Source organism: Cetorhinus maximus, chromosome 10, assembly GCF_964194155.1.
Source record: "Cetorhinus maximus chromosome 10, sCetMax3.hap1.1, whole genome shotgun sequence".
NCBI classification, from domain to species: Eukaryota; Metazoa; Chordata; class Chondrichthyes; order Lamniformes; family Cetorhinidae; genus Cetorhinus; species Cetorhinus maximus.
In genome coordinates, this window is record NC_135888.1 from 133,952,521 (window position 1) to 133,980,200 (window position 27,680).

The following is a 27,680-nucleotide window of genomic DNA, read 5'->3' on the forward strand; positions in this document are numbered from 1 at the left end:
GCCCTCAGCAGGTGAATCAGCACTCTTCCATGTTGAACACCACCTGAAAGAACCACTGAAGGTGGCAAGGGCACGGAATAAACTCTGGGTGGGGGATGCCATTGTCCATCACTAAGAGTTGCTCCATAGCACCATTACTGACTGAACATTTCAAATCCTGTAGGATGTAGCTGCCAGACTGGGCCAGTGGCAGCTGGTGAAAGAACTAACAGGAGGGATAAACCTGTTTGACCTCACTCTCAACAATTTAGTTGCCGCCGATGCATCTGTCCATTGATAGGAGTGACCAATGCGCTGTCCTGGTGGATACTGTCCATTGTATTGTGAGGCTATACCACTGTGCTAAAAGGGGTGGAATCATAACAGATCTAGCAGTTCAGAATTGGACATCCGTGAGGCGTTGTGGGCCATCAACAGCAGCAGAATTAAATTCAACTGCAATCTGTAACCTCGTGGCCTGGCATAACCCTCACATTACCATTACCATCAAGCTGGGGGATCAGCCTGGTTCAATGTGAGTGCAGGAAAGTGTGCCAGGAGCAGCACCAGGAATACTTAAATATCAGGTGCCAACCTGGAGAAACTACAACACAGGACCAAGTGCATGCTGAACTGTTGAAGTAGAAGCTATAGACAGAGTTAAGTGATCCCACAATCAATAGATCAGATCAAAGCTCTGCAGTCCTGCCACATCTTCATGAATGGTGGTGGATGTTTAAACAACTCGTGAAGAGGAGGCCCCACAAACATCCCTATCCTCAGTGATGGGGGTGGCCAGCACTTAAGTGCAAAAGACAAGGCTGAAGCATTTGTAACAATCTTCAGCCAGAAATGCCAAGTGGATGATCCATCTTGGCCTCTTCTTGAGGTCCCTAGCATCAAAGATGCCAGTCTTCAGCCAATTCGATTCACTCCATGTCTTATCAAGGAATGACTAAACATTCCGGATGTAACGAGCTATGGACCCCAACAACATCCTGGCTGTAGTACTGAAGAAATGTGCTCCAGATCTAGCCACCGTCCTTAGCCAAGTTGTTCCAATACAACTATAACAATGGCATCTACCTGACAATGTGGATAATTGCTCATGTCTAGTCCACAAAAAAAGGACAAATCCAATCCAGCCGATTACTACCCCGTCAGCCTACTCTCAATCGTCAACAAAGTGATGAAAGATGTAATCGACAGTCCTGTCAAGCGGCACTTACTCACCAGTGACCTGCTATTGATGCTCAGTTTGGATTCTGCCAGGGCCACTTGTCTCTTGACCTCATTACAGCCTTAGTCCAAACATGGACAAAAGAGCTGAATTCCAGAAGTGAGGTGAGAGCTTTCATTGACCAAATCTGGCATCAAAGAGTTAAATTGATGGTTATGGTTGTTAGAGGTCAATCTTCTCAGTCCCAGGACATTGCAACAGCAGTTCTTCAGGGTTATATCTTAGGCCCAGCCATCTTCAGCTGCTTCATCATTGACCTTCCCTTCAGCATAAGGTCAGAAGGGGGGATATTTGCTGACGATTGCACAATGTTCATCATCATTCACAACTCCTCAGATAATGAAGCAATCTGTGCCTGCGTGCAACAAGATCTGGACAGCATTCATACTTGGGTTGATAAGTGGAAAGTATTATTGCCTGGCACCTCTGTGTCATTAATGTCCATCTCTCAGAAGAGAGAATTTAAACATCTCCCCTTGACATTCAATGGTATTTACCATTGTTGAATACCCCACTATCCTGGGAGTTACCATTGATCAGAAACATACCTGAATCAGCCACATAAATATTATGGCTCCAAGAGCATGTCAGAGGCTGGGAATTCTGCAGTGAGTAACTCACCTCTTGACTCTTCAATGCCTGTCCACCACCTACAAGTCAGGAGTGTGATGGAATACTCTCCACTTGCCTGGATGAGTGCAGCTCCAAAATTCGGGAAGCATGACACCATCCAGAACAAAGCAGCCCGCTTAAACGGACCCCCGTTCACCACCTTAAACGTTCACTCCTTCCACCTCCGATTAACAGTGGCAGCAGTGTGTACCATCTACAAGATGCACTGCAGCATTAATTAAGGCTTCTTTGGCAGCACCTTCAAAACCCATGACCTCTATCATGTAGGGCAGCAGTAGAAATACCCAGCGTCTTCCAAGTTCCCCTCCAAATCCAAACCATCCTGATTTGGAACAATATCACCTTTCCTTCACTGTCCCTGGGTCAAAATCCAGGAATTCCTTCCCTAACAGCACTATGGGTGTTACCTACATTACCCAGACTGCAAAGGTTCAAGAAGGCATTTCGCCATCATTTGCCAAGGGCAGTTGTGGTGGGCAATAAATGCTGGCCTTACCAGTAACACACATCCCAAGAAGGAATTTTTAGAGTGTGCTTTGTTGGGCAGTTGCAAATGAATATGAGAGGAGAATGGCTCTGAAATGTTCATCTAGAATTACAGACTGGTTCCAAGTCAGATCCTCAGACCTTTCACCATGTGGCACATGACACAGAACTTTAGCTTGTGAATTAAGGACTATGATCTGCCCACTTTTTATTGCGCTTGTTAACGCTTGATTTGCAAATCTCAAATTCTGACAGGCCTGTGTATCGTTTGCAAATCAAAATGGGATCTTGGCTCTTGAGGCGATTCAGTACAACAGCAATGAGGACATCCGAGTCCGAGCCAACTTTTTAATGGACAAATACTTCGCAAACAAGGTAAGGATCCAGTGCTGACATAGCAACTGGAGGAGGCTATTTATCCCTAGAGACAGTTCCACCATTCAGTGAGACCATGGCTGACCTGCATCCTAACTTCACATACCTGCCTTTGTCCCATATCCTTTAATACCTTTGGTGAACAAAAATCTACCTTAAATTTAAAATTAACAATTGACCAGCATCAGCTGTTGTTCTGGAAGACTGTTCCAAACCATTATACTCTTTGTGTGTAAAAGTGTTTCCTAACTTCGCTCCTAAAAGACCTGACTCTAATATTTAGGCCATGTCCCCCAGTCCTAGACTCCCCAACCAGGAGAAATAGTTTCTCTCTATCTATTCCTTAATATTTTGAAAAGTTTAATTAAATCATTCCTTAATCATTGAAGGGAAAGAAGCACAGTATCTACGGTCCAGTGTTTATAATGATTAGCTCATGAGAGGTCAACTCTTTGACTCGGTGTAAGTGGTTGAAATAGGGGCACACCCCTAAACCTAGTAATCTTAATCCAGAGCCGATGCTGGAAAGCTGAAATAAAAACTGGAACTGCTAAGCAGGTATCATACAACCTTACTCGAGGGTGGGAGGTCATTAGCCTGAAACACGTGCTTACTCTCTCTCCAGTCCCCCACTACAGATGCTGCCTGGCCTGCTGAGTGTTTTTATTCCAGCAAAGTTGGGGTTCATGTGGGGATACTGCTGAAAAGACTAAAATTATAACAGGTCCAACAGCCATGGCTCAGTGGGAGCACTCTTGTCTCTGTGTCAGAAGATTGTCTGTTCAGGTCCCCATTCCAGAGACTTGAGCACATAACCCAGGCTGACACTTCCACTGCAGGGAGTGCACTGCAGGGAGTGCTGCACTGTCCGAGGTGTCCTCTTTCATGAGACGTTAAACTGAGGTCCTGTCTGTCCCTCTCAGGTTGATGTAAAAGATGCATGGCACCATTTTGAAGAGCAGGGGAGTTCTCTCTGGTGTTCTGGCCAATATTTATCCTTCATCCAATGTCATTTTTTTTTAAAAAATGATCTGGTCATTATCACCTCGCTGTTTGTCAGAGCTTCAACTCTTCAAGCATCCATTCCTGCGTCCAGCGATTCTTTTTCTCTCTAACTGCAGTTATATACTGAACAAAGGGAAATACCTCAGTTGTGTAAAAGAAAATATAACATCTCGCCACTTCAAGCCAGGCTTGCTGTGCGCAAATTGAGTGCCGTATTTCCTTTGTGACAGCAATTGAAAAGTACATCATTGGATGTAAAGTGCTTTGAAACATCCTAAGGTCGTTACACAACTGAGCTGTTTCCTGTCATTCAAGTGTTTAATCTGCAGCTGAAACGCAGGGAATGTGTTTGAAGAGTTGAAAAATATTGTGAGGAACTTCCAGCAAAATATCTTACCTACCTATTTGCAAAAAAAATGCTGCAATTTGGAGAGAAGCAGGAATGGGAGGGGGGATGGGTGGGTGATTTGCTGGCGGTGAAGGCTGACAGATGGGGATGAAAGATTTCTCACTCTGGCAGCTGCTCAAGAAGCCTTTCATCCCATCTGTTTGGGGCTGTATTTCGCTGCTGTACTGACCCCGATACCATTCTACTGAAACGATTCTGGGCGTTCTCCACTCGGTTCCTAAAGGAGAGCAACACTAAAGCACACTCCTGGGTGGGAGGCTGAAGGGGTTTATCGAATGCCAGCGATTAAAGACCTTTCTGTTGTATCCATGGAAAACAGTTATCAGATCAGAAACTCGTTGATACTGCATAAGCTTCAGTCATTAAACATTGTATTCAGTTGCCTTTCGACTAATTATTTCCTTTCTCTCTCCAGGCTATTTGATATCGTCCCAAGCATTGGGATTGGCCAGGATAGTAATGAAGCTCGTTTGCTGGCAGAATATGGAAAGTGAGAGCTCTTTACCTGTCGCATTCTCCGAGGTCAATCTCCTTTACCTCCTCTCGTCCAACATCCCCATCCCATGAAGGCATTGAATACATGCCGGGGCCTAGTTAGATGGGCAGCCTTCACCACCCCGTCAAGTGCCTGTTACTCCCCAGGACTTTGGCAGATGTTTGGTCGTGGGAGTGTGCACCAGGCCCGCCGCTGGATCGGACTTTACCAAATGTCTGTACGTGGCGCACCAGCTGATTTTCCCCTCCCCGTCTCGGGCACCAATTGTAGTCGAATTTTCCGTCACTTCAACTGGAGATTGACTGATTGAGCTTCAGGCGGGAGTCAAACCCAGGACCTTCCTGTTTTGTACAGCTCAGCTCAACTGACCAGGCCTTCAATTAAATCTTTGCCTACTAGAAAGCTGAGTTTTCCCACCAGACCCTGAAACACTTGTACTTGACTGTTCACTTGTCAGTATTCCACATATTACTAAGACAGAACAGATTGCACGAGTACTGCGTATCAGCCTAGTCCCAGTGCTGGTAAAATCCCAGGGGTTTTGATGTCCCATTATACGTTGCAGAAATTATTTGAGTCCTCTGGATGAATTAGCTCATTCCAAACTCTGTTCTCTAGCTACTGACTCCCCCTCTCCTTGGCAACAGTCTGAGTCTAAACTAGACTGCTCGCGATCCTGATGTCATATTAACCGCAAGATGAGCTTCCAACTAGATATTTGCACCATCACTAAGAACATCTATTTCCACCTCCATAACATTGCCCCACATCGTCCCTACCTCATCTTTATTTGCTGCTGAAACCCTCATTCATGCCTTCGAAACCTCTCGGCTCAACTGTTCTAACAAACTGTTGGTTGTCTCCCACATTATACCTTCTGATTTGGATAACTTCACACCTATCCACATTATACTGCATCTGCCATGTATTTGCCCACTCACTCAACCTGTTTAAATCACCTTGAAGCCTCTTAACACTCTCCTTATCACTTTCATTCCCACCAAGTTTCATGTCATCAGCAAACTTGGAAATATTACATTTGGTTCTCTCATTCAAGTCATTGAATAGCTGGGGCCCAAGTACTGATCCCTGCGATACCCCTCTAGTCACCGCCTGCCACTCTGAAAAAGAGCCATTTATTCCTTCTGTTTCCTGTCTGCTAACCAATTCTCAATCCACACCAATATATTACCCCCAATCCCATGTACTTTAATTTTACTTACTAACCTCTTATGTGGGACTTTATCAAAAGCTTTCTGAAAATGCAAATGCACCACATCCACTGGTTCTCCCTTATCTATTCTGCTAGTTATATTCTCAAAGAATTCCAGTAGGTTTGTCAAACATGATTTCCCTTTCATAAATCCACGTTGACTTTGTCTAATCCCATTGATATTTTCTAAGTGTCCTGTTATCACATTCTTTATAATAGACTCTAGCACTTTCCCATTACTGAAGTTAGGCTAACCGGTCTGTAATTCAGTTTTCTCCCCTCCCCCCTTTTTTTAAATAGTGGGGTTACATTTGCCACCCTCCAATCTGCCAAGATAGTTCCAGAATCTACAGAATTTTGGAAGATGACAACCAACACATCACTATTTCCATGGCCACTCCCTTTAGTACTCTGGAATATGTTGATGGGGTGAGATGAAGTAGGGGTGGGAGGATAAACACTGGCACTGACCAACTGGGCCAAATGGCCTGTTTCTGTGCTGTTAATTCTATGTAATATACCTCCCCCTTGAATATCTTGTCAGAAGTGAGTTGGGGGAGAGAAGATTGTGGGGCCACTGTACAATTTTTGAGAGCACCCTACCAAGAGGAAGAGGGAGGGGGTTTCTACAGCAAGAAACTTAATGGTGAATGTTGGATCATTTTCACTTGGCAATGAGAAACCTGCAGATGTTTGGGGAACTTTTGTATTCTTGTAAATTTTAGTGTCGGAGGATGGAACACTTTCCATTTTAGGAACCCAGTGTCAAAATCCAAGCACTCCCACATCTAGTGTAGCACCATTCAATTCAGATTAAAGCTTCTCTCTGCACTCTAACAATGTGTTGCAAGTTCAGAACTGGCCCCAGCTACAACACAGGCATTATCCGTTTCCTACACGAATTATTCTACAGGCTCTGAGTCAGCCTGAATTTCGACAAGAGTACTTTTCAGGCTGTTGTTGCCTGGCAATGATGTTGACAACAAAATCTGCATTTATATCGCTTCATTAATGCAGAGTTGCACAGGGAACTGAGTGCAAGGATTTCCTTCCTTACCCACAAATTGAACAGTTAAAATGCTAAAAACCAGCGGCAGAAACCGCAGAGTGTGATTTTAGCAGATTGCAATAAAATTTCAGTATCCCTTGTGTGTAATAATCATCAAATTAAGTGTTTAGGGACATATCATGGCAGTTTCTTTTTTAAATAAGGTAAATGTTTGTAATTCTTTTTATTACAAGCACTAAGATGCTTGGATGTGGGGAAGTTCTTGAATCCATCAGTTTCTTTTCCCTTTCGGCCAATATTGGATTCCTGAATGTTAAACGTAGGGCCTCTTGTTGTGCAAACAATGGCCATTGATCTGCTTTGCCAAGAAGTTACATTTAATGTAGTGATTTTCACAAAACAAAAATGTCCCAGGGCACTTTAATGTAGGTGTAATGGATACTGAACAAAAGATCGGAAAGAAATAAAGATTGTGCATTTATGTAATACTTCTGACGACCTCCAGATGTCCCAAATCACTTACACCCAATGCATTACATTTGATGTGCAGTCAGTGTTGTAATATAGGAAAACATGGCAGCTAATGTGTGCACAGTGAGACTCTACCATGTTTTAAAGTTCAGCTACTGCTTTGTGTTTGAAGGGTAAATATTGTCCAGGAACATGGAGGAACTGCTCTGCTTTTCTTTAGAAAAAGTGTCATGGGATCTTTTATGTCCACTAGAGGACAGACAATGACATGGTTTAATGTCTCATCTGAAAGAACTTCTAAATGTGCAGCACTCCCTCAGCACTGTCCTGGAATGGCAGCCTGGATGGTGTTCAGATTTCCAGAGCCTGTGATCCAAGCAACTGAAGGTGCAGCTGCAAATGAGGAAACAAGGAAAATCAGGGATTCACAAAAGGCCAGAGTTGGAGGAGTGCAGAGATCTGAGGGCTATTGGGTTGGAAAAGGTTACGAAGGGGTGAGGCCTGGAGGGATTTGGCAACAAGCATGGTTTTTTTTTTAAATAGAGGTGTTGCCAGACCAGGAATCCACATAGCACAGGGATGATGAGCAAATGGGAGGTGGTGCGAGTTAGGATCGGGGCAGTGGAGTTTTGGATGAGTTCAGCTTTATGGAGGGTAGAAGATGAGGCCTGACTAGTGGAACCAGATTCTGCTTAGAGGGTCAGCCACAGTCCTGAATTGATTTTTGAGGTTAAGTATTTCTGAAGCTGCTAGCCTGAGGGCAGGAAGCTAATGGAGTTTGATATAGAAAATGAGCAGCAGAATTCTGAATGAATTAGAATGTGTAAAATGGGACAGCAGAGAATAACCAAGCTTTGAAGTGATGGTGTATATAAGGGTCCCTGGGAGAGATTTGAATTTTCATAACTGAAGTTTACAGCACAGGGTGCCATTCAGCCCATTGCTGCTGGGAATGGGGCGATATTCCTCAGCTTCTACCAAGCAAGACTATTAAGCCCTGCATTATGAACCTCAGGAAACCCAAGGATGTTGGGTGAACAGAGGGTTGAATCGAGATGGCAGCTTTCAAAACAAGAATTGTGCAGGGAAATAGGTGTCTCTCGAGTCAGTCTTCTCCACTGGAATTACCTCCGACTGTGTTTCGAATTTAGTTTAACTTTTTGACATCTAAAAACCTAAGTTTTAATCCACTTCAGGCAGATGGGATGAAGAACACCGAAATCCATTAAAGAAACTAAGTGGAATGAGGTTGAGAAATCCCAATGCAACTCAACACAAATTGGCTTTAAATCTGACACCAGTAATGGGAAATTGCAGCAATGAAAGCAATCATGCAATCATGGTATATGCTGTCAGGCCAGCGGGAACAAATTTAATATTTTATCCAGCCCACTCATGAACATGATGTTAAAGCCAGTGGCATTTGGAATACGACCACAAACAGAGCACACGGGACTCAAATGCATTTTAATTTAGATTTATTTTACAGTTGCATAGCTTTCCACTGGGAAACGAGGCAAGACAGTAGAACAAACATTCCCATGCCATTATTTTTTATTAAGCTTATTCCTTCACAGTCCAATTCCTCTACAGTTCATGGCTTGGTAATCAGAGACTCCAGTGCCTTTGCAACCTGCTCAGAGTTTAAATTATCCAACGGCACATTTCTCTCTCTTCCAAACTCTGAAACAGGAGGGAAATAAAAAAAACACAGGCATCATAAGCAGCTCAACATTTATCTCATTTACTGAAGAATTCAGTGTTCAGTCAAGCAGTTTCAGTAAAAAGTGTTGCACTTGGAGCAAATAGCAATTTACCTGCAGGACTTTTTCCCCGTGTTTATCATGTTGAGGTGGGAAAGAGAGGGGTAATGGAATCAAAAAAACTTGTATTTTCACAGCACCTTTCATGATTTCAGGATGTCCCAAAGCACTTTACAGCCAATAAAGTAGTTTGAAACAGTATCTTCATTTCAAATACAGGAGACGCAGCAGACAATTTATGCACAATGTCACAAAATGCAGTGAGATACGGGTCAGATAATCTGTCTTACTGATGTTCATTGGAGGATAAATGTTGGCACCAGAAAGAACTCCCCACATCTGCAAAACAGTGGCCGAGAGATCTGTTTCTGTCCGCCCGAGGGGGGCGGATGGGGCCTCGGTTTAATATCTTATCTGAAGATGGCAACTCTTGACAGTACCATGCTTCCTCAGTACTCTACTTCCAAACTGACTTCATGGTAAAAATAAATTCACAGTAAATCTACAATTTGTATTTTCCAATTTATTCCTCGCACCCCCCACCCCCAAAGCATTTATTACCCATTGCCCTTGTTCAGGGGGCATTTCTAAGAGTCAACCACATTCCTGTGGATCTGGAGTCACATGGACCAGATAAAGGCAGATTTCCTCCCCTAAAGAACATTAGTGAACCAGATGGGTTTTTACAACAATCGGCAATAGTTTCATGGTCGTCATCAGACTTTTAATTCCAGATTTTTATTGGATTCAAATTTCACCATCTGCCGTGGTGGGATTCAAACTCGAGCATTACCCTGGGTCTCTGGAATACTAGTCCAGTGACAATACCACTGTGCCACCCCCCATCTCCCCATGTGACACTGAGCTGCACAGGGAGCTATTACAACAGTTGACTCAAAGCTTGGTCAAAAAGATAAATTTTAAGGAGTCTTAAAAGGAGAGAAAGGTTGAAGGAGGGAATTCCAGAGCTTGGAGCTAGCCAGGTAAAAGCACAACCACCAAAGTAGAGCAATTGAGATCAGGGAGGTGCAAGAAGCCAGAATTGAAGGAGTACAGCGAGCGTGAAAAGGCCGGAGCAGTTTACAGAGATGGAGAGCGACGAGGCCATGGAGGTACTTGAAAATAAGGATGAACGTTTTAAAATTAAGGTGTTTCTGGACCGGGAACCAGCGTAGGTTAGTGACAACAGGAGGTGGTGATGATAAAATTTGATGCAAGTTAGGACACAGGCAGTAGAGTGTTAGGGTGAGGGTCATTACTGCTAGGGAATGGAACATTTTCAGCAGCTGCCCTGTTGTATAGATTCACTGTGGTTAGGGATAGAATGATTACATTCAGGATAAATGAAATTACCTTCACAACACCTCCAACAAGTTCTCAACCTCAAAGCTGCCCCTCTTAAATTGTTTTCTTGCCCACATTCATCATCCTGTGGTCTCTGGGATAGACACTTGGTAAATATGGGGCAAACTCTGGATCCCTTCAGGCTCAATCAGACTCATTACAAATTGGACCACATAGCCAGCAGAGAAGATTTATAGAAGTTTACAGCACAGCAGCCATTTGGCCCATTGTGTCTGCACCAGCTCTTTGAAGGGGCTATTCCAATTAGTCTCACTCCCCCTCAGTCTGGACTGGATTGAAACTCAGGTATGACAAAATAGTCTCAAGCCACATCACTCCATCTGCCTGGTTTAAGGTGCTATTTATACTGTGACCTGTAGTTCATGGTTCCTTACCATATCGAGCCCAGGCTTTAGACTGTACACCGGCACATTCTCGGATTAGAATAGGAAATGCTGGATTCGCCTTCTTCAATGCCACATAGTGCTGCTCGATGAAATCCCTGATTGAACCAAAAACACCAACAGTAACTCCACAGTTTTATGGAATCATTCAATGATATAGCACAAGGAGGCCATTTGATCCACCCTGCCAGCTCTTTGAGCTATCCAACTAGTCCCACTCCCTGTCCTTTCCCTTGAAGCCCTGAACATTTTCACCCTACAAGTATTTCTCCAATTTCCTTTTGAAAGCTACTACTGAATCTACTTCCACCACCCAATAAGGCAGTGCATTCCAGATCACCACTTGCTACATAAAGTTTTTCATGTCGCCTGATTCTTTTGCCAATCACCTGAAATTTGTGTTGACCATTCCTTTAACTTGTTTTTGTGAGGGTTTAAAATACCCAAAATCAGCACTCTGCTCAAAAGTATTGTCCTCTGTGACTGCATTATGAAGAAAGAATTTATACAGCACCTTTCATGACCGCAGGACATCCCAGGTGCTTTACAGCCAATTGAGACTTTTAAATTGTTCTGACTCAAAAACCCGACAGCCAATTTGCAGACAGCAAGGTCCCACAGCAATAAGATAGCTGACCAGGTCAACTGTTCTAGGTGATGGCTGAGGAATAAATATTTTCCAGGACACTGGGTAAAACTCTTCCTCTTCAAATTTGCTCTAGAATCTTTCACGTCCACTTGAGGTGGCAAACAGGGCCTCAAGTTTAACCTCTCGTCCAAAGGCCAGCCACTCCAACAGTGCAGCATTCCCTCAGCATTACTGTTAAAGCGTCAGCCTAAATTACATGCCCCAAGGCGTTGGCTTGAACCCACAACCTACCTCAAGTGGCGACAGTGCTATTAACTGAGCCATTGCTGCCACCTGCAAATCTTGCTAAAAGGCCAAGCTCTGCCCGATATCGTCCACCCATTTCTCATAGCAAGTTTAAAACTGGCAAGCAATTCATCCCTTCTGCAAGTGGCAGAATAGCTGACACAAGACCACTGTAATATCAGCTACAAAACTGTCAACAAAATATCAATCTAAAATTGCAATGACAGAAATGTTTTCTCAATTGCTTTTGCCATCTGTTGGTTAAGTACATTATATGGATTATTTGGCCCAAGGGCCAGTTTCTTATAGTACATCTGTTTCTCATTATTCTTCTCTGGATCTCCCTTCTCCTCTCTTCTTTTCAGTCAATTCTCAACACTATTATTCAAATATAGGAGAGACAGCAGACAATTTATGCACAGTATCACAAAATGCAGTGAGGAACTGATGAGATAATCTGTCTTGCTGATGTTGGTTGAGGGATAAATGTTGGCACCAGAACACCAGAGACAACTCCCCAGATCTGCAAAAATAGTGGCCAAGGGATCCGTTTCCGTCCACCCGAGAGGGCAGATGGGTCCTCAGTTTAATGTCTCAACCAAAAGATGGCAACACACTGTACAACACTCCCTCGGTACTCTACTTCTAAACTGACTTCATGGTAAAACAAATATAATTCACGGTAAATATTTTCCCGTTCTACAATTTGCGTTTTCCAATTTTCCCCCCCTCTATCACACCAGATAGTTCTATTGGGAGTTTTCTGTAATATTTGGGTTGGACCCCAGGTGGTTACGTTGATCAGAAGTAAATCTGCCTCCCACCGTCTGGCTAAAGATTTATTTATACCTTCATCCATTTGGAGGAGAAATGACCCAAGTAAAACTGGGCCACAATTTCCCAAGAAGAAAGTGCAGCAAAACCACGAGGAAACAGGAATGGTTTTTAAATGAGTACTCTGCACTTAATGAGAAAGAACGTGGTAAAAGATGACTGATAATCAGGAACTAGTTACAGTAAATTCATGACCTCAACTTACGAGTACCAGTTTGTCTCAGAACCTCTAGATTCAGTCCATCAGACCAAAATTAAAACTGGTTGAAACTTGAAGGCTACACTGAGAGATGCATTAACTGGAGGCTCCATCTGCCTGTTCCGCTGGACATAAAAACAGCACCATTTAGAAAAGCCTGCAGTTCTGCCAGTGCCTGGGCAGGAGTCCGTCCTTAGCCAATATCGAGAGGAGATTAAGTGATATCTTTGTTGTTTGTCTGTCATTTCTGATGTAGAATGGCTGCTGTGTTTATCCATACAACAACTGCTCTATTTCAAAAAGTAATTTCACATGTGAAGAACTTTGTGAATTGTTGTCAAACGTGATAAGGCTCTTTTTGCAAAAGCAGGTCACGATGTTGTTGATAACCGTTAACATTCTTTCATCTCTTCAACTGAGATCTAGAATGAGCATATCACATTCTCAAGACAACCCAAAGTGCATCATAACGAGCCAGTTACTGTTGAAGTGCAGTCACCGTTATAGAATCGTACAGCAAAGGACATGGACATTTGATCGATTGTGTGCGGCTCTTTGACAGTTCCCTAATTAGTCTTACTTCTTTGCTCTTTCCCTATAGTCCTGCCAAATATTTCCTTCAAAAAATTCAGTTCCCTTTTGAAAGTTTTGATTGACCACTGCCCTTTCAGGCAGTGCATCCCAGATCATAAAAGCAAAACATTGTTTTTATTTCAGATTTCTAGCATCTGCAAAGTGCTGGAAAAACTCAGCATGTCTGGAAGCATCTGTGCAGAGAGAAACAGAGTTAACATTGAGTCCAAAATGGCTCCAGTTCTGAGAGGTCCTTTGAAGAATTATATTGGACTTGAAGCGTTAACTCTGTTTCTCTCTCCATAGATGCTGCCAGACCTGCTGAGTTACTGCAGCACTTTGTTGTATAACCAACTGCAACAATCAATTTAAATACAGCAAGATCCCATAAACCAAGTGCAAGATGAATGACCAGTTAATCTGTTTTTGGTGTTATTTGAGGAATGAAGGTTAGCCAGGACATTAGAAAAACAAGCCCTTCCCACTTTCCTTGAAATAATCCCACAGGATTTGAGACATCCATGTTACTATCCCATCCAGAAGACAACACCTCCGACAATGCATCATACCCCCAGTGTTAAACTACGGTTGCGAACTGCTGCGTTTCACATGAGCTCTTAGCTTTTGCAGGCCCCATTTGCACACATGCTGAGGAAATAGGCAATGCTGGAATCTTTGAACTCACCTTGTACATCCCTCTACCTCTTCACCCCACATTTTCCCAACTCCTCCCCCAAAACAACACTTCATCCCTTCACCCTCTCCCCATTACCTCATCTCTGTTAACTTCTCCCCCTAAAAAGACTTGAAACATGCAATATGGATGCATGACCAAACATTCCAAAGCACCATATAGCCAAAAAGGTACTTCTGAAGTGTAGTCACAGTTGTGATATATGAAATGCAGCAACCAATTTGCACCAGCAAACTCCCACAAAAAAACAATGTGACAATGACTAGATATTCTGTTTATGTGATGCTGACTGAAAGATAAAACATTGGTCAGGACACTGACTCTCTTGCTCGTCTTCAAAATGGTGCCATGGGATCTCTTATGTCAGCCGGGCAAGGTAAACAGGCATTTAATAGAAGCAAAATACCACAAATACTGGAAACCTGAAATAAAAACTGAAAGTGCTGGATATACTCAGGTGTGGCAGCAACTGTGGAGAGTAAAAATATTAACATTTCCATAGAGTCAGAGTTTTACAGCACAGAAAGAGGCCCTTCAGCCCATCATGTCTGCGTCAGTCATCAAGCTCCTATCTAGAACCATAGAACACTACAGCACAGAAAACAGGCCATTCGGCCCTTCTAGTCTGTGCCGAAATATTATTCCGCTAGTCCCAATGACCTGCACCTAGTCCATAACCCTCCAGACCTCTCCCATCCATGTATCTATCTAATTTATTCTTAAAACTTAAGAGTGAGCCCGCATTTACCACGTCAGATGGTAGCTCGTTCCACTCTCTCACCATTCTCTGAGTGAAGAAATTCCCCCTAATGTACCCCCAAACCTTTCCCCTTTCACCCTAAAGCCATGTCCTCTCGTGTTTATCTCTCCTAATCTAAGTGGAAAGAGCCTACTCGCATTTACTCTGTCTATACCCCTCACAATTTTGTAAACTTCTATCAAATCTCCCCTCATTCTTCTACGCTCCAAGTAATAAAGTCCTAACCTGTTTAATCTTTCCCTGTAACTCAACTCCTTAAGACCCGGCAACATCCTAGTAAATCTTCTCTGCACTCTCTCAATCTTACTGATATCCTTCCTGTAGTTAGGCGACCAGAACTGCACACAATACTCCAAAGTTGGCCTCACCAATGTCTTATACAACCTCACCATAACATCCCAACTCCTATACTCAATACTTTGATTTATGAAGGCCAGTATGCCAAAAACTCTCCTTACAACCTTGTCTACCTGTGACGCCACTTTCAGGGAATTATGTATCTGAACTCCCAGATCCCTTTGTTCCTCCGCACTCCTCAGTGCCCTACCATTTACTGTGTATGTCCTACCTTGGTTTGACCTTCCAAAATGTAACACCTCACCCTTTTCCACATTAAATTCCATCTGCCATTTTCTGGCCCATTTTTCCAGTTGGTCCAGATCTCTCTGCAAGCTTTGAAAGCCTTCCTCACTGTCCACAACGCCTCCAATCTTAGTGTCATCAGCAAACTTGCTGATCCAATTCACCACATTATCATCCAAATCAGTGATATAGACAACAAACAACAATGGTCCCAGTACAGATCCCTGAGGCACACCACTAGTCACAGACCTCCAGTCTGAGAAGCAATCATCCACTACCACTCTCTGTCTTCTACCACACAGCCAATTTCGAATCCAGTTTACAAGCTCTCCATGGATACCAAGTGTCTGAACCTTCTGAACTAACCTCCCATGTGGGACCTTGTCAAAGGCCTTACTAAAGTCCATGTAGACAACATCCACAGCCTTTCCTTCATCTACTTTCTTGGTAACCTCCTCGAAAAACTCTACAAGGTTCTTTAAACACGGCCTACCACGCACAAAGCCATGCTGACTTTCCTTGACTGTCCAAATAATTATATATCTACTCTAATCCCATTTTCCAGCACTTGGCCCGTAGCTTTGTATGCTATGGCATTTCAAGTGTTCATCTAAATACTTCTTGTATGTTGAGGGTTCCCACCTCTACCACCCTTTTAGGCAGAGTGTTCCAGATACCCCCACCCTCTGGGTGAAAAACATTTCCTTGAAGCCCCGCTAAACCTCCTGCCCCTTACCTTAAATCTATGCCCCCTGGTTACTGACCCCTCTACTAAGGGGAAAAGTTTCTTCCCATCTATGCCCCTCATAATTTTGTACACCTCAATCTGGTCCCCCTCAGCCTTCTCTACTCTAAAAACAACCCCAGCCTATCTAGTCCCTCCTCATAGCTGAAACACTCCAGCCCAGGCAACATCCTGGTGAATCTCCACTGCACCCTCTCCAGTGCAATCACATCCTTCGTTTCATGTGGCAACCAGAACTGCACACAGTACTCCTGATGCGATCTAACACCTAAAACAGCTCCAACATAACTTCCCTGCTCTCGTATTCAATGCCTCAGCTGATATAGGCAAGTATCCCATATGCCTTGTTAGCCACCTTGTCTACCTGTCAAAGAACAAAAGAAAATTACAGCACAGGAACCGGCCCTTCGGCCCTCCAAGCCTGCGCCGATCATATTGCCCGTCAACTAAAACATTTTGCACTTCCAGGGTCCGTATCCCTCTATTCCCATCCTATTCATGTATTTGTCAAGCTGCCTCTTAAACACCACTATCGTACCTGCTTCCACCACCTCCTCTGGCAGCGAATTCCAAACACTTGCTACCCTCTGTGTAAAAAGCTTGCCCCGCACATCACCTTTGTAGTTTTCTCCTCTCACCTTAAATCTATGTCCCCTAGTAATTGACTCTTCCACCCTGGGAAAAAGCTTCTGACTATCTACTCTGTCCATGCCACTCATAATTTTGTAAACTTCTATCAAGTCGCCCCTCAATCTCCGTCGCTCTAGTGAGAACAATCCGAGTTTCTCCAAAATCTCCTCATAGCTAATAACCTCCAGACCAGGCAGCATCCTGGTAAACCTCCTCTGCACCCTCTCCAACGCCTCCATATCCTTCTGGTAATGTGGTGACCAGAACTGCATGCAATATTCCAAGTGTGGCCTAACCAAGGTTCTATACAGCTGCAGCATGACTTCCCAGCTTTTATACTCAATACCCCTGCCAATGAAGGCAAGCAAGCCATATGCCTTCTTGACTACCTTACGTTATCCACCTGCGTTGCCACTTTCAGTGACCTGTGGACCCAGATCCCTCTGCCCGTCGATGCATTTAAGGGTTCTGCCATTTATTGTTTAATTCCTGCTTGTATTAGACCTTCCAAAATGCATTACCTCGCATTTGTCCGGATTAAACTCCATCTGCCATTTCTCCACCCAAGTCTCCAACCAATCTATGTCCCGTTGTATCCTTTGACAATCCTCTTCACTATCTGCAACTCCTCCAACCTTGGTGTCCTGCTGCCTTCAAGGATCTATGAACATGCACACTCATTTTTCCAGTTCAAATGAATGTTTTTCAGAAGGTGAAGGTAAAGGGGCCCTTGATTTAACATTTCATCAGAAAGACAGCGCCTGTAACAGCGCCAAGCACCACCGCCCTCAGGACCGAGCCTCCGCCAGTGCGGCACTCCCTCAGTACCGCACGGAGGTGTCAGCCTGGATTTTTATGCTAAAGTCTATGGAATGGGGCAGACCACCCCCCACCCAATACGCCGAGATGTTTTCACTTATGGTGAAAGGGTCCATTTGAACCCTGTCCCCCACCCCTGGAGCGGCTCACCCGGCCCTGCACTGGGGCTCCCCTGGCCCTGCACTGGGGCTCCCCCGGCCCTGCACTGGGGCTCCCCCGGCCCCGCACTGGGGCTCCCCCGGCCCCGCACTGGGGCTCCCCCGGCCCCGCACTGGGGCTCCCCCGGCCCCGCACTGGGGCTCCCCCGGCCCCGCACTGGGGCTCCCCCGGCCCCGCACTGGGGCTCCCCCGGCCCCGCACTGGGGCTCACCCGGCCCTGCACTGGGGCTCCCCTGGCCCTGCACTGGGGCTCCCCCGGCCCCGCACTGGGGCTCCCCCAGCCCCGCACTGGGGCTCCCCCGGCCCCGCACTGGGGCTCCCCCGGCCCCGCACTGGGGCTCACATCACCCTCCGGTGCCCTTCACACAACCCACCCCCCCAAAAACACACTCCAGCCAGTCCCCCCAGGCCGCATCCTTCCTCCAGAACCCCGGCTAGCACTGACCTGGTGCCATTGCTGGCAGCCGAGCTCTGACACAGGTGGATGCGTAGTTCCCGCAGGTTCTGGCTCAGTTTAGAGCCAATGCCTCTCACCACAGCACCAGCCGCCGCCATCTTAAGCTCGTCCCTGCGCCTCCACCAATCCGATCCAATCGCCCGATTGATTGACAGCGACATCCGACCACTCGGCGAAGAGGAGGCTCGCCGCCCAACCTATCGGCATTAAGAGGCGGGACAACAACTCTGATTGACGGTGCAACGGACAATTGGGGTGGAGAACCGACAGCGCACGGTCACCAATCGGAGCTGCTGGGCGGCACCGTGCGTGCTGATTGACATCGGGACTGACCAATTGGAATGGGGATGCTTGACGGAATGGATGATGAGATGAGACGGGCAGTGTCACAAGGGATTGTGGGATAGGCTTGGAGCTGGGAGGAATCGTCCAGTTTCTCACGGTGTTTGGTGTTTTCTTTTTGGTTGATCAAATCGTGTTTTTGTTGTGAGTGAGCGGGTCGGGAACGTGTCCAAGATGCCTGAGAGAGACAGTAAGTGACCGGCGTTGCTGAGCTTGCCGCTGGGGTTGGGGAGGTTTTGTAAACCTGAGGCCTGGGCCTGCGCTTTGGAGACTGGCCCCGGCCTGCTCGATAAGGCCCGGGATGAGCAGCTTTACCGGCCGCTCCAGGGACCTCTCCCTCACCCCATTCTGCTCAATACGTAACCCTCCCTCTTAGTGAGAGGACCGTGGGTCCCACTGCAGAGACCCGAGCACAAAATCTTCAGGTTGACTCTCCCACTGAGGGAGCGCCGCACTGTCAGAGGGTCTGCACTGAGGGAGAGCCGCACTGTCGGAGGGTCAGTGCTGAGGGAGAGCCGCACTGTCAGAGGGTCAGCGCTGAGGGAGCGCCGCACTGTCGGAGGGTCAGTACTGAGGGAGTGCTGCACTGTCGGAGGGTCAACACTGAGGGAGCGCCGCACTGTCGGAGGGTCAGCACTGAGGGAGTGCTGCACTGTCGGAGGGTCAACACTGAGGGAGTGCCGCACTGTCGGAGGGTCAGCACTGAGGGAGCGCCGCACTGTCGGAGGGTCAGCACTGAGGGAGAGCCGCACTGTCGGAGGATCAGTACTGAGGGAGAGCCGCACTGTCAGAGGGTCAGCACTGATGGAGTGCTGCACTATCGGAGGGTCAGTGCTGAGGGAGCGCTGCACTGTCAGAGGGCCAGCACCGAGGGAGTGCTGTACTGTTGGAGGATCAGCACTGAGGGAGAGCCGCACTGTCAGAGGGAGCGCCGCACTGTCGGAGGGTCAGTGCTGAGGAAGTGCTGCACTGTCGGAGGGTCAGTACTTAGGGAGCGCTGCACTGTCGGAGGGTCAGTACTGAGGGAGTGCCGCACTGTTGGAGGGTCAGTACTGAGGGAGTGCCGCACTGTCGGAGGGCCAGTACTCAGGGAGCGCCGCACTGTCGGAGGGCCAGCGCCGAGGGAGCGCCGCACTGTCGGAGGGTCAGTGCCGAGGGAGCGCCGCACTGTCGGAGGGTCAGCGCCGAGGGAGTGCCGCACTGTCGGAGGGTCAGCGCCGAGGGAGTGCCGCACTGTCGGAGGGTCAGCGCCGAGGGAGCGCCGCACTGTCGGAGGGTCAGCGCCGAGGGAGCGCCGCACTGTCGGAGGGTCAGCGCCGAGGGAGCGCCGCACTGTCGGAGGGTCAGCGCCGAGGGAGCGCCGCACTGTCGGAGGGTCAGCGCCGAGGGAGCGCCGCACTGTCGGAGGGTCAGCGCCGAGGGAGCGCCGCACTGTCGGAGGGTCAGCGCCGAGGGAGCGCCGCACTGCCGGAGGGTCAGCACTGAGGGAGCGCCGCACTGCCGGAGGGTCAGCACTGAGGGAGTGCTGCACTGTGGGGGAGCCGAGTAGTGAGGGAGCGCCGCACTGTCGGGAGCCAAGTAGCGAGGGAGTGCTGCGCTGTCAGAGGTGCTGTCTTTCAGATAAGACATTAAACTGAGGCAAAAACAGAATTACCTGGAAAAACTCAGCAGGTCTGGCAGCATTGGTGGAGAAGAAATCAGTTAACGTTTCGAGTCTTCATGACCCTTCGGCAGAACTGAAGCATAGTTAGGAGAAAGGTGAAATATAAGCTGGTTTAAGGTGGGGGGGTCGGGGGGAGAGAGAAGTTGAGGGTGTGGTGATTGTGGAGATAAGCAAGCAGTGATAGGAGCAGATAATCAAAAGATGTCACAGACAAAAGGATCAAAGAGGTGTTGAAGGTGGTGATATTGTCTAAGAAAAGTGCTAATTAAGAATGGAAGACAGGACACTCAAGGTACAGCTCTAGTGGGGGTGGGGTGGAAAGACTAACAAAGTTTTAGTTTTAGATTTAAAAATAATGGAAATAGGCGGGAAAAGAAAAATCTATATAAATTATTGAAAAAAAAGGGAGGGGGGAGAAACGGGGTGGGGATGGGGGGAGGGGGAGTTTAAGATCTAAAGTTGTTGAATTCAATATTCAGCCCGGAAGGCTGTAAAGTGCCTAGTCGGAAGATGAGGTGCTGTTCCTCCAGTTTGCATTGGGCTTCACTGGAACAATGCAGCAAGCCAAGGACAGACATGTGGGCAAGAGAACAGGGTGGAGTGTTAAAATGGCAAGCGACAGGGAGGTTTGGGTCTTTCTTGCGGACAGACCGCAGGTGTTCTGCAAAGCGGTCGCCCAGTTTGCGTTTGGTCTCTCCAATGTAGAGGAGACCGCATTGGGAGCAACGAATGCAGTAGACTAAGTTAGGGGAAATGCAAGTGAAATGCTGCTTCACTTGAAAGGAGTGTTTGGGCCCTTGGACGGTGAGGAGAGAAGAAGTGAAGGGGCAGGTGTTGCATCTTCTGCGTGGGCATGGGGAGGTGCCATAGGTGGGGGTTGAGGAGTAGGGGGAGATGGAGGAGTGGACCAGGGTGTCCCGGAGGGAACGATCCCTACGGAATGCCGTCAGGGGGGGTGAAGGGAAGATGTGTTTGGTGGTGGCATCATGCTGGAGTTGGCGGAAATGGCGGAGGATCCTTTGAATGCAGAGGCTGGTGGGGTGATAAGTGAGGACAAGGGGGACCCTATCATGTTTCTGGGAAGGAGGAGAAGGCGTGAGGGAGGATGCGCGGGATATGGGCTGGACACGGTTGAGGGCCCTGTCAACGACCGTGGGTGGAAAACCTCGGTTAAGGAAGAAGGAGGACATGTCAGAGGAGCTGTTTTTGAAGGTAACGTCATCAGAACAGATGTGACGGAGGCAAAGGAACTGAGAGAATGGGATGGAGTCCTTACAGGAAGCGGGGTGTGAGGAGCTGTAGTCGAGGTAGCTGTGGGAGTCGGTAGGCTTGTAATGGATATTGGTGAGGCCTTGTTCACCCTCAGGTGGAGAGAAAGATCCCAAAAGATGAAGTGCTGCTGAAGTGCATCACTGTTATAATGTTGCAAACACACCAGCCACGGCAATCTCCCACAATCAGTAATGTGATAATGGCCAAATTATCAAATCATCAGTTTTCATGCAGCAAAGTCACACAAGCAGCACTTGGGTAATGAATTGATAATCTCTTTCAGCGATGTTGGTTTTAGGATAAATATTGGCCCCAGGACTCTGAGGAGAACTCTACTGGTTTTCTTCACAGTAGTGCCATGGTATCCTTTACATCCACCTGAGAGGGTAGACAGGGCCTCAATTTAGTGTCTTATGTGAAAAACATTTATCCAATTGGACTGTTAACAAAAAGAGTGATGCAATGCAGAAAGAGGCCATTAGGCCCATCTTATTGGTGCTACTCTTTGGAAGTAATTCAGTCAGTCCCACTCTCCTGTCCTTTTCCTTTAGCCCAGCAAATTTTCCCTTTCCAAGTATGTGTCTAATTCTCTTTTGAAAATTGCTATTGAATCCACTTCCACCACTCTTTTAGGCAGTGCATTTCAGATCACAACAACTCGCTGTGTTTGAAAAGGATTCTTCTGATTTCCCCCTTGTTCTTTTGCCAATCACCTTAAACCTGTGGCCTCTGCTTACTGACCTTGCTGCTACTGGGAAAAGCTTCTCCTTAATTACTCTATTAAAGCGCCTGACAAAAGAAGACATTTGACTTTGATATCTGGGTGAATCTAAGGCCAGATTCTCAACATAAAAGAACATTGTGTTACTACCATCGCCATATTGGTATTTGAAATTTGGTCTACAGAACACCAGGACTTTATAAAACACTTGTTAGAGGGCAGCTAGAGTGCTGCATACAGTTCTGGTCACTGCATTACAGGAAGGATGTGATCGTACTCAAAAGGGTACAGAAGAGATTTAGGAGGATGTCGCCAGGAATGGAGAATTTTAGCCAATGAGGAAAGATTGGATTGGGTTTGTTTTCTTTGGAACAGAGGAAGCTGAAGGGAAATTTAATTGGGCGTATAAAACTGAGGGGCCGAGGGCAAATGGATTCCCTTAGGTGAGAGGTTAATAACCATGGGACATGTAATTGGTAGAGGATTAGAGAGGCGTTGGAGCATTGTTTTCATCCAGAAGGTGCTCGGAGTCTGAAATTTGCCGTCTGAAAGAGTTGTGCACTTGAGATACCATAAAGTACCAGACTACGGACCAAGAGCTGAAAGGTGGAATTAGGTTGGGAATATCTTTTTCAGACATGAAAGCAATTCCTATTCTGTAAATGTTTTTTATGTCGGAAAGGATGTTTTTAACAATCTCACCTTGTGCAGGAAGCCCAGGTTAGCTGTACACAATCTACCTCGGACACCAGGAAACTGTCACTACTCTTCCAGCAGGCGTTTAGATTTAGTTTCTGTATAAGCAGAGCCAGGAAGGATTATTTTAAAAAATCTTTACCTGATTTCTTTCCACAGGTGAACCGTTTTCAAACCCTCTGGCTCCAGATTCACATGAGATAGAAGACACTCGGTCTCTGAATCAGTGAGTATTACCCACAGCTGAGGTTCTTAAATGTTGCTCTTAAAATTTAATCTAGTCTGTAACTGCAAAGTACTGTATAAGCAGGCTAAGTTATTTTTTCTTGCAGCTTAGACAGGGTAAACGCACTCTCTGCTATGAGAGCTGCGTAGTTAATCAGCTAACTGGTTGAACCTGGTTAAACTAGCCCCAGTTCAGGCCTCTTTAGTGCAACTTTGGCAAACGAGTGCAGCTGAGGAAACTGAGCTCAGACTTGGAGTTTGGTGAGAGGGGGAGTTTGGTGAAGTGGTGGTGGGGTGGTGGGAAGGAGGTGTTCATTTCCTTGTTCTATCTTTATCATGCTGTAGGAATTGGTTCTTGCTCTACAGGGAAAGGAGCTAACTGTTTGGTGAGTATCTGGTAAGTGGCTAAGGTCTATTCTGTTCCTAAGGTTTTAAATAGCATACAAATTGGTGGTAAAGTTAATAAAATATATTAAAAAGCTACATAAATAAGTGAATAATACGATTAAGTAATCATTTAAAAAACATTAAGGATGGCAGGACAGGTGATGTGTCAAGGCTGCAGCACGTGGGAGCTCCTGGATAATATTGTGATCCAGGGCAAACACGTCTGCAGTAAGTGTTTGCGGCTCGAGGAACTTCGACTCAGAGTCATTGAGCTGGAGGCTGAGCTGCAGACGCATCAGGGAGGGGGGAAGTTACCTGGATGCTTTGTACCAGAAGGCAGTCACACCACTTAAGATAGGGTCTTCTGATTTGGTCAGTGGTCAGGGACAGGAGGGTGTGACTACAAGTGAGGCAGGTAAGGGGACCCAGAGGGCAGGAATGTGAGCCTCTGCAACTGTCCAACAGGTTTTTGGTTCTCTCAGCTTGTCTGGATGAGAGTGAAGGCTGCAGGGTGGATGAGCAAACTGACCATGGCCCTGTGGTCTAGGAAGCCATTCAAGTGGGGGTTGCAAAAAGGAATGTAGTGGTAGTAGGGGACAGTAGAGTAAGGGGGGTTGACACTGTTCTCTGCAGCAAAGAGCGAGAGTCCAGATGGCTGTGTTGCCTGTCTGGTGCCAGGTTTCGGGGCATCAAGGCTGGAGAGGAGCCCGCAGTGTGGTGGGGAGGATCCAGTTGTTGTAGTCCTTGTATGTGCCAGTGACATACGTAGAACTAGGAAAGAAGTTCTGCATAAAGAGTATGAGGAGCTAGGTACTAAATTGAAAAGCAGAACTTCAGAAGGTTATAATCTCTGGATTATTACCTGACCCGTGTGCAAATTGGCATAAGATACATAAAATTACAGAGATGAACATGTGGCTCAAAGACTGGTGTGGGAGAAGTGGGTTCTGGTTTGTGAGGCACTGGCACCAGTACTGGGGAATGTGGGGGCTGAACCATTGGGATGGTCTACAGCTGAACCATGCTGGGACCAGTGTTCTTGCAAACTGCATAACTAGGAAAGTAGAAAGGGTTTTAAACTAAATAGTGGAGGCAAGGGATCAAATGTGGAAAGATGTGTCATAACAAAGAGTAGAGACAAGGTAAGAGAGGAGAAATGTAATATGGGAAATGAGGGTCAAAGAATGGCAAGATGGGGCAGAGAAAAAAGACCTAAGAATGCACCAAGAATCAAGACTAGATGTCACAAAGATATAAAAGACAAAACTAAAGGCTCGGTATCTGAATGCATGTAGCATCCTTAACAAAGTAAACAAATTGATAGCGCACATTGAAGTAAATAAATATGATCTGATAGCCATTATGGAGATGTGACTGCAGGAAGACAGTGATTGGGTCCTGAATATTAATGGGTATATGACCTTCAAGAAGAATAGGAAGCTAGGTAAAGGTAGAGGGGTGGCACTGTTAATCAAGGATAGCATTTGTGCAATAGTTAGATATGACCTTGGGTCAGGAGATCAGGATGAAGAATTGGTTTTGGTGGAGATGAGGAATAGCAGGGGAAAGAAGTAACTAATGGGAGTGGTCCACAGGCCCCCTAACAGTAACCACAATGTAGGCCAAAGTATACAAGAAGAAATATTGGGTGCTTGTGATAAAGGGACACCAATAATCATGGTGATTATAATCAGATTTGCAGTAGTAGCCTGGATGAGGAGTTCATTGAATGCTTTCGAGATAGTTTCTTAGAGCAGCATGTTCTGGTACTGACCAGGGAACAGGTTATGTTAGAGTTAATCATTAAATAGATTATAGCTGGGCACTTAGAAAAACAGAAGGTAATCGGGGCGTATTCAGCATGGTTTTGTGAAAGGGAAATCATGTTTAACCAATTTATTAGAGTTCTTTGAAGAGTAACATGTGTGGTGGATAGAGAGGAGCCTGTAGATGTACTGTACTTGGATTTCCAGAAGGCATTTGAGAAGGTGCCACTTCAGTTTATTATGCATAATAAAAGCCCATGGTATATGGGGTAACATATTAGCATGGAGAGAGGATTGGCTTGCTGGCAGAAAACAGAGTATGCATAAATGGGTCTTTGTCTGATTGGTAGGATATGACCGACTAGTGGGGTCTGTGCTGGGGCTTCAACTTTTATCAATTTACATCAATGACTGAGGGGAGCGAAGGCATGGTAGCTAAACTTGCAGACCACACAAAGGTAGGTAGGAAAGTATGTTGTGAAGAAGATGAGGAATGTGCAGACAGATATAGATAAGTTGAGTGAGTGGGCAAACATCTGGCAGATGAAGTGTAATATGGGAAAATGTGAAGTTGTTCACTTTAGCAGGAAGAATAAAAAACTATTATTTAAATGGAGAACAACTGCAGAATTCAAAGGTGCAGAGAAATCTAGGTGCTCTTGTGCATGAATAAGTTAGTGTGCAGGTTAGTATGCAAGAAGGCTAATGGAAAGCTGTCCTTTTATTACAAACGAAATGAACATAAAAGTAAGGATAAAAGCAAAAAACTGCGGATGCTGGAAATCCAAAACAAAAATGGAAATACCTGGAAAAACTCAGCAGGTCTGACGGCATCTGCGGAGAGGAACACAGTTAACGTTTTGAGTCCGTATGACTCTTCAACAGAACTAAGGAAAAATAGATGAGAGGTGAAATATAAGCTGGTTTAAGGGGGGGGCAGTGGGACAAGTAGAGCTGGATAGAGGGCCAGTGATAGGTGGAGATAGCCAAAAGATGTCATAGACAAAAGGACAAAGAGGTGTTGAAGGTGGTGATATTATCTAAGGAATGTGCTAATAGGTGATATTAAGGGTAGAAAGCAGGACGAGCAAGGTACAGATAGCCCTAGTGGGGGTGGGGTGGGGTGGGGGGAAGGGATCGAAATAGGCTAAACTAAAGTAAGGATGTTGTGCTTCAGTTATTCAGGATATTGGTGAGACTGCATCTTGAATACTGTGTGTAGTTTTGGGCTCCTTATTTGAGGAAGGATGTAAATGTGTTTGGAGGTGGTTCAAAGGAGGTTTACCTGACTGATACCTGGAATGAGCAAGTTGTCTTATGATAGTAGGTTGGACAGGCTGGCTTGTTTCCACTGGGGATCAGAAGAGTGAGGGGTGACTTGATTGAAGTATATAAGTTCCTGAATGGTCTTGAGGTATATAAGTTCCTGAATGGTCTTGAGGTATATAAGTTCCTGAATGGTCTTGAGGTATATAAGATCCTGAATGGTCTTTACAAAGTGGACGTGGAAAGAATGTTTCCTATTGTGAGAGAGTCCAGAACTAGGGGACAGTGTTTTAAAATTAGGGGCCGCCCTTATAGGACAGAGATGAGTAGAAATTTTTTTCTCTGAACTGCCTTCTTGAACCGCTGCAGTCCATGTGGTATAGGTACACCCCCAGTGCTATTAGCAAGGGAATTCCAGAATTTTGACCCAGCGACAATGAAGGAACAGCGATATATTTTCAAGGCAGGATGGTGTGTGGCTTGGAGGGGCACTTGCAGGTGGTGGTGTTCCCATGTGTCTGCTGCCCTTGTCCTTCTAGGTGGTATAGATCACAGGTTTGGAAGGTGATAAATACAATACAATACTCCTCTCAATTGTAATCTGAACACAAGGGCATTGATTTGAAATTAACTAACCGGAACCAAGATTAGAAGGAACATCAGGTATGGCGGTGTAGTGGTTATAGCGACTGGTAACTAGTAACCCAAATTTCCATCATTAATAATCCAGATAGTATGAGTGTGAAACTCACAAAGGCAACTTGAAATTTTGAATTCAGTCTGAAGAGACCGTGAAGCTATCAGTTTGTCGTAAAACCCCAACTAGTTCGTTAATGTTCTTTAGGAAAGAAAACCTGCTGTCCTTTTGTGGTCTGGCCGATGTGTGTCTCCAGTTCCACACCAACATTGTTGACTCAGCATGGAGAGAGCCAGCATGCCCACTGGCACTGGCGGTGCAGGACTGAGCTCCTTCCAGTTTTCCAGAGTACGGGGTACTATAGTGCAATGCTGGTGTTTCTCTTTCCTGGGTTGTGGGCAATGGGGTGTGTGGGGGTGGGGGAGGGTGTGTGGGGGTGGGGGAGGGTGGGTGGGGGAGGGTGTTGGTGTTGGTATTGGTAGAGTGTGTATTGAAGTTGGTCGGGTAGCATGTCATTCCATGACTTTTGTTCCCCATTTTTCAATTCTCGAG

General features: G+C 46.0%; 3 protein-coding genes across 6 annotated transcripts in view; 2 read left to right on the forward strand and 1 right to left on the reverse strand.

Moving 5' to 3' along the window:
- Nucleotides 1-5,421, forward strand: part of tmco6 (transmembrane and coiled-coil domains 6) — a 44,683-nt gene extending 39,262 nt beyond the window's left edge. For 3 of the 4 annotated variants that reach the window (XM_078551215.1, XM_078551216.1, XM_078551218.1), the window contains 2 exons: nt 2,594-2,713; nt 4,543-5,421. In XM_078551215.1, coding sequence (XP_078407341.1) covers nt 2,594-2,713; nt 4,543-4,551 — 129 coding nt within the window. In that variant the 3' untranslated portion in view covers nt 4,552-5,421. Of the gene's footprint in view, nt 1-2,593; nt 2,714-4,542 lie in introns of those variants that run through there. The other variant, XM_078551217.1, reaches the window with a different exon arrangement.
- Nucleotides 5,422-8,768: 3,347 nt separating this feature from the next.
- Nucleotides 8,769-18,301, reverse strand: ndufa2 (NADH:ubiquinone oxidoreductase subunit A2). The gene is made up of 3 exons (XM_078551191.1): nt 18,142-18,301; nt 10,819-10,925; nt 8,769-8,999 (listed from the first exon to the last, which is right to left on the reverse strand). Exons 1-3 carry the CDS (start codon nt 18,249-18,251, stop codon nt 8,911-8,913), a joined length of 306 nt encoding a protein of 101 aa, XP_078407317.1. The 5' UTR covers nt 18,252-18,301; the 3' UTR covers nt 8,769-8,910.
- Nucleotides 18,302-18,496: 195 nt separating this feature from the next.
- ik (IK cytokine) overlaps nt 18,497-27,680 on the forward strand; it is a 51,198-nt gene continuing 42,014 nt past the window's right edge. The window contains exons 1-2 of the mRNA XM_078551192.1: nt 18,497-18,685; nt 23,007-23,073. Of these exons, the coding sequence (XP_078407318.1) occupies nt 18,670-18,685; nt 23,007-23,073 (83 nt within the window). The 5' untranslated portion in view covers nt 18,497-18,669. The remainder of the gene's footprint in view (nt 18,686-23,006; nt 23,074-27,680) is intronic.

Coding starts and splice junctions, on each gene's coding strand:
- ndufa2 (XM_078551191.1), bottom strand. CDS start 18,251: ATGGCGGCGGCTGGTGCTGTGGTGAGAGGCATTGGCTCTAAACTGAGC. Junction 10,926..18,141: donor GCTGCCAGCAATGGCACCAG/GTCAGTGCTAGC, acceptor TGGTTCAATCAG/GGATTTCATCGAGCAGCACT. Junction 9,000..10,818: donor TAAAGCCTGGGCTCGATATG/GTAAGGAACCAT, acceptor CTCCTGTTTCAG/AGTTTGGAAGAGAGAGAAAT.